Source organism: Heterocephalus glaber, unplaced genomic scaffold (genome assembly GCF_053883595.1).
Source record: "Heterocephalus glaber isolate CG9 unplaced genomic scaffold, H.glaber_assembly_v1.0 deba00000071, whole genome shotgun sequence".
Classification (NCBI taxonomy): domain Eukaryota; kingdom Metazoa; phylum Chordata; class Mammalia; order Rodentia; family Bathyergidae; genus Heterocephalus; species Heterocephalus glaber.
In genome coordinates, this window is record NW_028258137.1 from 30,274,565 (window position 1) to 30,285,589 (window position 11,025).

Below are 11,025 nucleotides of genomic sequence, written 5' to 3' on the forward strand. Positions count from 1 at the left end.
TATCCACTTTGTAATTAAATCAAAATATGTGTCAGGCTGGTGGTGCAACTCAATCTCTAGCAACACACACACACACACACACACACACACAGTGTGTCCGTCTCAGGGCTAAGATTTCAGATTTAACCCCCTATAGTCTCCAGTTCCACAAGTGATTTTTTTTTAAAAAAAGGTATTTGGCTATCAAGTGGGCAGCTATGACCAAAAGCTCTTCTTTGCTAGCTGGAAGCTGATCATAAACCCACTTGTCTCAAATAATTCACAGCATTTGGCCTTCATGGAAACATGCACTCAAAAATTCATAACCAGATACATGGCACAGGAAATATCATTTATTATTTTTTACATTTATTTTTCCATGAAGACAACAACTTTTAAAATAAATCCAAATCAGACAGAAGAGATTTGCAGGACGCTAGAACACCCATGTAACAGAGAGGACAAGATTGAAATAGTCTGCATTTTCACAAAAGCAGAGAGACAGAGACGCACGGGCAGGCACCCCCACAGTGTCTTTACAGTCACCAGTGCAGTCATGCTGTCCATGGGCATGAGCGAGTGTCATGCTCCAGTTCTACAAAGAGAAGGGGTGATGTTATCTTTTTCATTCGAATACCAAGTATTTCTGGCATCAGCTGGAGAAATATTTGAGAAAGAGGAACTACTGAATGTCTAAAAAAAAAAAATCAAAATTCTAGAGGCCAGAAATCTGATATTTCTAAGCAGTCTGCCCATGGTTGAGGTTCATTTTGGAAAATCCTAGAGCAAGTGATGTATTTTCTTCCTTGTAAATTTAGCACAAGAATACTGTCATGAAGATATAAAGGTGTTGTGGCTTGTTTGTTTTTAATTGGATAGGACCTTTCATTATCTAATACCATCTCTGATTTTGCAGACAAAGAACCTTGAGCCGAAAAGGTGTGAAGCTCTTCTTCCTAGGCCACCCAGCTAGGCAGCTGCAGACCTAGGTGTGTACAATTCTAAATGCTCTGCTTTTCCACCACACTGTATACCCTGTGTCCTATTACGCTCTGTGCCTTTCAAAGGAAGTTAACAAACATATAAAATGAGTCCAGTGGGATTCTTTACTAAGTGATGACTTCTTCAGTAAGAATGCTTCAGTTTTTACATGATGAAAGATGGAAAACAGATCACATGGCAAGAGACAGGCTCCCATCTGGGCAAGAACCTCTCTCTCCTCTCTTAGAATTAAGGCAGATTAGAGAATTATTTTCAGCAAGATATTTGGCAAGAGTTGGCAGCTCTCCTTTCCTTTTGTTTCATTTGCATCTAGAATAAAGAGTAACATGTAAATGCTAAATAACTAGACATTGAGTAGAAGGATATCAACGTGATGGTCTTAAACAGATACCTTACAATTCATGAAAAATAATAATTCTTTAAAAATCTAGTAAAATATCAAAAAGTGTCAAGTGTCATATACAGTACACAGGGGCACCCTGGTCCTGGGTGACTTCTCTTATTAAAAAAAGATTACAAAAAAGAAGTCAAGCATTACTTAGGATGAAGCACATAATCTTTCACAATTACATGTAGGTGGAAAGGTAAACCCTGATGGTCTCCCAGAACCTCTGTGAGAACGTTCAAGGCCACTCTGGGTAGCCCTGTCTTCCCAGGGAACCTGGGATTGGGACGGGGAACCTCTCCATCTACCCCAGACTCAGGAGCCAACTTCACCACGAGGCAGCACCATGGCATTGGTTTGATGTTCATTCAGCTAGCACCACTCCTCTGACTAGGACAATGTCTGCAGGCAGAAGGACTACATGCAAGTGACTAAGGAAAAAATAGCAGGCTGCCTGTGAACTAATGCACATGGGCCTTTCTGAGTGGGTGCTCAGGTCATCCAAGTGGATTTAGCTTCTCAGGTCCCACTGTTCAAAGAGTGTTTATTTTCATTAAAAGAGCATGTGGCAGCTAAATAATTTCCTGTCTAGAAACCAGCTAGGTAAAAATGAATGCCACTCTTTCCCCTCTTCCTTTTGTTCCAGTGCATTGTTATTTAGCTTAAAAAGTACTCCTTTGCTTTTGAGTGGATTTCTGCATGGTCTTTTTCTCATGACAGCCCAGGTGGGATGGATGGTAAGGTGAGGGTATTCCCGAGTTCTATGGGCTAGAGCTGAGGTTATGCATGAAGTGAGTACCAACTCAGTTACTGGGAGGCCAGTCCTTGAGCAACATGAACTGAAATGTCAGGTCTTAGTTTTCTCATCAGGGAAGTGGGGAAATAGGAGCCAGCCCTGCTGTACTCATGAGGCAGCTGGGAGGCAACATGGTGAAAGTGCTTTGTTTTTTTGAAAAAAAAAAATAACACTTAGGAAGTAATTATCACTCATAGAAGGAGTTAAGGGGTCCAGACCAGCACCTGATCCACTCCATTTGTGTGCACCTGGCCTCATCTTTCCCAAGGGCCTAACACATGTTCCACTTAGGCAATCTCAGGCCTTAAGCTGGCCTTTTTAAAATGAAAGATCAAAAGACTGCTCATTTCCTCTCTTTATTCTCTAAAGAATGACTTAAAGGTCTTGATTCAGCAGAAAAACCCCAGAGCTCTCAGAAATAAGTCATCTCTCTCTCCAAATGGCTCCACCCATCCCTCTTCTCACGGCATTGAGGGGTTCACAGATGTCCTGGCTTTAGCTACAGCACATTCTCAATGTGCCCCCCATACTCCCAGGGTAAGTGAAGTGATCTCATGTGCTATAGGGGCTCCCACAGTCAAAATAGGAACCCACAATTTTAGATTCCCAATGAGTTCATAAGAGACTCAACTCATAAACAGAAATCTCAACTGAATCCCAATTTTTCCAAATCACCAATAATTTCTCACAGAACTGAAACTAACCACCACCACTTGAGAGTTTTATCAGAAGTAAACCTAGGAATGCCCTAAATCCACCAACCTGTTTTCCTACTAAGAATATTTTCTCAATTTGAGTGATTGGGATGTCATCCCCAAAGTGCCTACATCCCCAAAGTTCCTAATCCTTGACAAGAGACAAAGGGAGTTTTCAGGGTCAACTCCCTAGCACTCAGGACCCCTGGTATGTGCTGAGATACCCAGGTAAGGCTTTCCTGATGTCTGTGAACAGTAAATAGCCAGGACAGTTTGTCACCCACTTGGTCCCATAAGGACAGCAGAGTCCTGTGGTGTAGCCACACATTTGGCTTCCCCAAGTTCCTGTCTCATTTCCCCAAGATCTCAAGAACCACCAATGGGTTTTAAGGATCCCATGTGCCTCACAGAACTAGCATGTGGCTTCAGTACACATGGTTGACCAAGTGGCCTCTACCTAGTACAGATATTTTGGGGACCCTGCTCACTCTGGTTCACCTACATTCCTTCCCTGACATCCATGGCTGTGGACCATCTGAACATCAGATGGAACATTCTCAATCATAAACAAATCAAATTCAGATAGCCAGAATGAAAACTATGAAGGTTTCTGCTCAAGGCCCCCAAAGCATCATTCTGGTGATTTCATTTTAGAGGCAAATAAATTGAAATTCCCAAAATGAGGTTCAGACACCAGAATGCTGACTGGGGTGAGCAAGACAGGGAGACCTATGATCCCCCATCTGTACATTTGTACACCAAACTGAGCTAGACTTTTTGATGGCATTTGGTGTCTGATCTAAAGCCCATCCTATCTCAGATTGGGTGAAATGAGGTTTTCTTCTGCGGCCCAAAGTACAAGTAAATGTGGTAGAAGAGTCTAACTGAGCCATGAATTTTAGCTTGAGTGGAATTTCAAAGTGGTGAGATCCACTCTCCCACCAAATCAGGGTTCCCACAAGTCATTTTTACTGCTTCCTCCTCCTTGAAGCTCACCAATCCTTCACACTCACAGGCCCTAGGCCAGATGAACAGAGGCAAACAAAAATCATTGTCACTGTCATTTGTAATCAAGAAAAGAAGAGGTTGGAAAGGGCATCTTCTGGGAGAAGAATTCCAAGACAGTGTCCAGGGTGGGAGCGAAGCAGCGGTCTTTGACCCGGACCTGGGCACGGTGGGTTCCTCCTCCTCAGGGTCAGATTCAGATGGCCAGCCAATGTTGCAACTGCAGAGAAAGATGGCAAAGTCTCAATGACAGGGCCAGGGCAGGTGGTGTTCAAGGGGACAAAGGCTAGCTGGGTGGCAGGAAGCTAAGAGGAGGCAGAACAAACAGTCCCATCCTTACATAGCCCTTGGAGTACAAACAGTTTGATGCTCTACTTGTTACTGTGGCCCAGAAAGTACAAAGCAGGATGCATGGGTGACCCTTATTACACACCAAGAGCCTCCTCAGCCCTGAATGCTGACATTTTAAGGGAAAAGAGAAGGATTAGGGTTCAGCCTAGTTTGATGACACTCCATAGTGACAACTCAGAAGTTGTAGGAGAAACTGGGCATTTGGTGACCCAGAACCAAGGAGCAGACGGGCAGGAGGAGGCTGGGTAAAGCAGAGCACAGGCCCCTCTCCTCTGCCACCCCAACACCACAGCCCACAGACATGCTGGGTTTTCTGGTTGTGAGGTCCTGCCTTGGGCACACAGCTGGGAGTTTCCAGGGACCACCCCAGGCCCCAGGCCCTGCCCCAGTCATTCAGGCTGCATCTACCTGGAACTGCCTGATTTCCCTCTGGGCCACCAGGTGGTGCTCATTCTCTGGTGTGACGCCATAAGCCAGTCTCTGCAAGGAAGAAGGAGGAGGCCTTAGTCTGGTCCTGGAACACCTTCCCCACACCCCAGCTGACACCTGTGATTTGGTCTCCTGACATTTGGACCTGAAGCCACACATAGATCTATTTAAGACACCCACACCAGCCCACCCTTGTTTGGGAAGCTGGTCAATGTACTTTGAATCACACATCCAGTGACTGTTTCTCAAGCTACCTGCTGTGGTCATCACTGGCCGGGCCTGTGGACCCTGACCTGAAGGAACCCTGCAGTCTCTGTGTCTGGGGGAGCTGACAGCCAGGAAAGGGACTGGCACACTGTACACTGTAAACCAGTAAATGTCACAGTGAGAATGTGAACAGGAGTAACCAGCTCTGCATGAGGTCAGAGAAGGCCTCCTGGGGTGTAGGGTGCCAGGCACTGTCCTAAGTGCTTCCTTTTCCTTATCAAGGTACACAACGTTAGCCTCAGGTTACAGATATGGAAACTGAGGCTCAGTGAGATAGGAACTTGGTCAATGAGCTGGTTGTCTGACCACCAAGGAAAGCCACCTCCTGTACTATTCTGTCCCACCCCCCAACCACTGTGGCTGGCCCAGAGCTCACCTCTCGAAGAGAGCCCGGCGTGCTGAGGCACTTGTAGATGATGTAGGCAGGAACCAGGGCCATGGATGAGAGGGAAATGGCCCACCCAACCCAGTTGGCCCAGGCAGGGAAGACGTAGTCATCATAGGTGAGTGGTTTGAAGTTGATGATGCTGACCACCACCACAAACTAGGAGGAAGAAGAGCAAAAGAAAGGTGGGGAGGGGAAGAGAGGGGTGGAAAGGAGGAGAGAGACAGGCAGAGCAAAGGAAGGAGAAGGTAAAAGGAGAGACAACCAGAGAAAGGTAGAGAAATGAAAAGCAGTTAGTGAAGTGGGTTATAGGGAAAGGACAAAGTGAGAAAGGACACAGAGAAAGAATTCAAGAAGCAAATGACAATAAAAAGGAGGCAAAGACAAAATGGGGCAAGGAAAGAAGAGTAAGAACAGAATGGTAACTTTAAAGCTAGCACAAGTCTCCCAGGGGCTTGGCCCCAAGCTGGAGACCCCTGCTAAGTTTGAAGCCCACCATGGTACCAACCAACAGGCTAAGCATTCCAGTGGTCCTGTCTACATGACCAGGTCTTCTAGATCCCAGTGACTCCTCCCCTAAGAAGCCAATATTCCCACCCCACCCACCCCCCTGAACACACCCTGGACACAAGCTACATACCAGGAGGAAGGCTGGGCTGAAGAACTTCCAGCACAATCTCCAGTACAGTCCCGGCTTAAACCCCATCATCTGCTGGATGTCATTGCTGAACCTGTCCACACCTGTACACATAGAAAAGGCCCCTTATGGTGGCCCAGAACAGACTTGGGCCCCAAGACCCATGAGGTTCTGGCCATCAGGTGGACATCAAGGCAGTGAACTGCTGGGACTTGGAAGACCTAGGGGCCAGGCACTTCGCTGATTCAGAACGAGAAAGAGGACAAACTCAAGGACAGTGTCACCCTTTATGCTTCACCGCAATTAACTTGTAAGAGGGAAATCAGTGTGAAGGGAGCTTGCCTCAGCCTAAAGAGCCTGGTTGCCCTGGCTCAGAATCCCAGCTTTTCCTTCTTGCTCACTCTCTCTTGGAAAATGGCAACTCTGTACACACAGTCATTGTACTCAGGTGTATGCACATGTAAAATCCTGACTGCAATCACATAGAAGAGGTTAGGTTCTTACATTGCATCCCTTCTTAACCCTTCCCAAAGGGGAAAAAGAAAACCCAGGGCTAACATTGATGTCTGACATGGGGTAAAGGAGGTCAACAATTATTTTCTCAGCTTGGCTCTAGAATAAGTTTACCAGACAAAATACAGGGTACTCAGTTCAGTTTGAAATTCATATAAATACTGTAAATGGGAAAACATTAACATAAGTATGTCCCATGCAATATTTGGGATATACTTATACTAAAAAAAAAGCCCAACTATTCCTTTTTTATCTGAAATTCAAGTTTAACTGGGCATCCTGTGTTTTGTTTGCTAAATCTGGCAACCCTATACCAGAATGAATTCCATCACTTGAGGACCTACAGATTCTTTTGGGCTCCTCCCCAAAAGCTGACACTGAGCTCCTTCAGAAGTGTTTGTAGCCTCCAACTAAAGGGAGTGTGTTTAAAGATGAGCTGAATTTAGGAAGATTTATTCTCAATAAGCGGCCTGCTCACCTCTGGAGATCCAGGGGCTGCCCTGGGAACAGAGAGCCCTTTCGCATCTCCAGGAAAGGGGCTCCATGAGCACTGGGGACCAAGGCTTTGCTACACGCTCACGTACCATAAAACCAGGAAACTCCAATGGCTTCTACGAGCACTGCAAACAGGATGGAGGTGCCTGCTGCAAAGGTGTCCAGTAGAGTCAGGACGTAAATTCCACCCTAGGCCACAGAGAGAAAAGAGGCCATCTTTGACTAGAACCACTGTATCCATCAACTCTTACTTGTCTCCTGCCCCACCTGTTCAGAACTGTCTGAGAACTCAGGTGACAAGGTTTGGGTTGTTTTCTAAGTCCTCTGGATCTAAAGGTAGGTTTTTCAACGTATGTACAGTGAGATGAGTTTCAAAGGGATTTTTGCTGCCCAAAATCAATAAGCAGTTAACAGGGCTGCCTAGAAATCCTCAGGCAAAGGTGAAGGAGATAGCCATGGGTCTACCCAGAGGGGAACAGGCCACAGAATTGAGGATGATGCCAGCCCTTCTTCCACATATCTCCCTGGACTCAGCCTACCCCCAACCACCCCAGCTCCAAGTCTGGAAATGCCTTAACTTTATTAAAATGCAGTCTGAGAAGCCCAACTCCTCCTTACCTTGGTTATGCAAAACAGGGCCATAAGGAAGGTGCTAAGGGTGACACCCAATGTGAAGAGTTTCCGGTGTCGCTTCAGGACTTGGAAGTCATCAGCCAGGCCTGTGATGACTGCTTCCATGCCTCCCATCTGGAGGGAACGAGGTGGATGGGAAGCAGAAATGAGGCTCTACCAAGTACTTGCTGAGGCCTGAGACTCAGGCACCCTGGCTACTCACTGATCCCTGCCTTTCTCCCCATCTCCTCTTCCCTTTTCTGCCTTGATTTCAACCTAACTCAGAAAGTACGTGGGAAGGTGAAGACATAAATGAACTCTGATATGTTTCTAGTAACAAGCACCTGCCTCCTCATTCATTCAGCCTCCATGGAGACTGATAAGCTAATAGAGCCTAAAGGGACGTAGGTAACACATTTGAATGTAAATAGAACCTTTTGGAAACACATACCAATGAAGCACCCTAAGACTTTTGGCTGTTTTTCTAATTATCAAGCAAAGTGGTCACCTCAAACCCAAGACTTTGAGCACAAAAGGGTATCACATCTCACTACTATGGGCACACACCTTCCTTATGAGCCACTGCTATAGCAGACAAGAAGTGAGCATACCCCACACTCCCCTCCTCTATTACACTTTATTCATAAAAACTAGGATTCTTCTCTAGGAGCCTGAAAGCAGCCTCAGAATCCTTTCCAACACACTGATCTCTGTGGGTCTAGCAATTGAAAGGCCAAGGCAGGGAGAGGAAATTATTGGGCAGCCTCACCCAAAGACTTTTTGCAAACCTCCGAAGGTAGACACAGACATAAAAAGATGTCAGAAAATCTGTACTTACATATAGGAAACATAAAAGGATCTAAGAAACGAATGAGGTTCAAAGTATTTTTGTTGCTTACTGATGGTGAACTCTAAATGATTGAGAAAGTGCCTAGTTAAAGAATGAGACTATCCATGTCTTCTCTGAATTTCTCTGTCTGCAAGAGGACGATGTTAGGCTGACTTATCTTAAATCCCTTCTGATTTTGATTTTCATGTTGCTAATGGGGTTACCATTGGTTCTTGACTTTGACTAGATCTTATCTCTTTGAAGGAAGGCCCATTTCCCTGTTGGCATTTAAATAGGGCCTTTGGAAAAAGCTACTAAGCAGCCGTCCAAATGGTGGGAATTTCAGGCTGAGTACTATGTGTGTGCTGGGGTGAGGGTTAGAACCAGGGGAAGGGAGGGGCTGTCCTGAGCGGAGTCACTCACTGAGCTGTCAAGACCCAGAGTCAGGAGCATGATGAAAAACAAGATGGCCCAGAATGTAGATCCCGACAGGGTAGAAATGGCTTCTGGGTATAGGATGAACACGAGACCAGCTCCTGTAAGAAACATCAAGGACTTCAACAATGGCTGGGACTGTTGATGAGAGATGCAGATGAGAGAGGACCATTCCAAGGCCCAATCAGCTCTCACCAAGCCCCAGAACATTTGTGAGCACTGCAGACCAAGAGTCTACAGATGAAGCCAATAGAGACATATAGTTCACCTGTGCTTGTGTTGCAATCATTAATGTCTCCCAAAAGCCCTTGTATTAAAGGCTTAGACCCCAGCTTGGCACTACTGGGAGGTGAAAACTCTAAGAAGTCAGCCCTAGTAAGATGATTTCTAGTCATTGAGGATGTGTCTCTGAGGGGATAGTGAGACTCTGACCCTTCTTTCTTCTTTCTTTTTAGTATCCCAGATATGAAATGAAGAATTTACTCCACCATGATGAGCTTCCTTGCTACAGGCCTAAAGCAATAAGCTCAATCCATTATGGACTGAAACCTCCAAAACCATGAGTCAGAATAAACCTTTCTTTTAAATAATATTATTATCTCAATTTGATTATCTCAGTACAGTGATGGAAAGCTGACTAATACAATATGTGCATCAAGGGGGCTGACCTCAAACAGCTAGGCAGAAAGCAGCACTTTGTTTGGATTGCTATAAGCTACAATCTAGAGACCCCCATCTCTTATATGCCATGAAAGATACACTCTGTTTCTCAAACACTCATGGTCCTGAGAACCTATTAGAACCTACAAAGGCCTCAACTTCTTTGTAGCAACAGGAATCTAGGAAGCAGTAGAGAAGGCCACAGGTCCCAGGGTCAGATTATTGGGATTTGTATGCTGGCACCATTGCTCACCAGAAAGGTGACTTGGACCACAGACTTAGCCTGAGTCTTAGTTTCCTTACCTTTTAGTGGAATCTATTAACACTTGCCTCACAGCATTTGGAGAACTAAACAGAAGTATATTTCTATGGTTTGAATACAGTTTGTCTCCACCAAAACTCACATTGTGGCTTTGTCCCCAGTATGGCAAAGTAGAGAGGGGATGGAACTATGAAGAGGCTACTAGGTTGTTAGGTTGTCACTAGAGATTGGATTGGTTATTGAAAGTGGGTTGCTATAAAGTGTGACCACTCTATGTGCTTGTCCTCTCCTACGCATAGCCATTCTCCTCCTTCTCGGTTTTGAGTTGAGCTGTATATTGCCCTCACCCCTCATCAAGAACTCAGTAGATACTGGCACCATGCTCTTAGACTTCCAGAAGTGTAAACTAAAAGAATCTCTTTCATGTATACATCACTTGGCCTTGACTGTTTTGTATTAGTACCAAAAATGGACAAAGATATATGTTAACTGCTCAGCACAGGTACCGATAGGATAGGAACTCCAAATCTTTTTCTCCCAGCCTGAAACAGAGGAAAGTTCTGTTACATACACGGGGCCTAGAATGGCTTAGAATTTCCACTGACAGCCCCAAAGGAAAGTCCATCAACTAGGCAGTGAAGAAATCTGTGGTCAGCTTTCATAGTCCCATAACCACAGAAGAGCTGTGTGGTCAGGAATCAGGTGGTTTTCCAAGCCTGTCCTTCTTTGATTGAGGCCAAAGTGCTGTCCCCACCTACCTTCAGTGGCAACGTCCTCAATGTTGACCTTGTGTTCATGGGCCATGTAACCAAGGATGGAGAAGATGGCGAACCCAGAGATGAAGCTGGTGACACAGTTGATGGTGCTGGTCAGCAGGGCATCCCTGGAGTAAAGAAATGCTGCTGGTTTAAGTCTACCTGACTCCCACACTCCAAACCTGCTTATGGACCCCTGGTCTTCTATGGAAACTGCAGCCTAGACCCAGCCTCAAATGCACTTCCCCCCTTCTCTTGCCTTGCTTCCACCTGGACCCAGCCCCATAAATTACTGGATTAGAACCTGCTGGTGAAGGAAGTAGGTGGACAGTTTATTGACACCAGAGACTAGTGTCAAACTCTTGTTAGGGAATCGACTCATCAGCCTTATTAAGCAAATTTTCCATGGCTCCCCAAGGCCTCTAACTCCTCAGCATTCATTTAAAAGCTTTTATTAAGATGACCTTCTATTTAGGCTTATTTTTCATGACTCCTAATGTAATTTCTTTGAATAAACCAAAAGCAGTCAACTT

The 11,025-nt window shown here is 45.4% G+C and overlaps 1 protein-coding gene across 2 annotated transcripts in view; it reads right to left on the reverse strand.

Annotated features, from left to right (window-relative positions):
- Positions 1-319: 319 nt before the first annotated feature.
- The window catches only part of Slc6a2 (solute carrier family 6 member 2), a 42,511-nt gene continuing 31,805 nt past the window's right edge, over positions 320-11,025 (reverse strand). Inside the window, exons 7-14 of one of the 2 annotated variants that reach the window (XM_087206378.1) lie at positions 10,496-10,620; positions 8,804-8,916; positions 7,558-7,686; positions 7,029-7,128; positions 5,935-6,035; positions 5,286-5,453; positions 4,622-4,693; positions 320-1,290 (exon numbers count right to left, since the gene is read on the reverse strand). In XM_087206378.1, the coding sequence (XP_087062504.1) occupies positions 1,234-1,290; positions 4,622-4,693; positions 5,286-5,453; positions 5,935-6,035; positions 7,029-7,128; positions 7,558-7,686; positions 8,804-8,916; positions 10,496-10,620 (865 nt within the window). In that variant the 3' untranslated portion in view covers positions 320-1,233. Of the gene's footprint in view, positions 4,083-4,621; positions 4,694-5,285; positions 5,454-5,934; positions 6,036-7,028; positions 7,129-7,557; positions 7,687-8,803; positions 8,917-10,495; positions 10,621-11,025 lie in introns of both variants that reach the window. The other variant, XM_013073307.3, reaches the window with a different exon arrangement.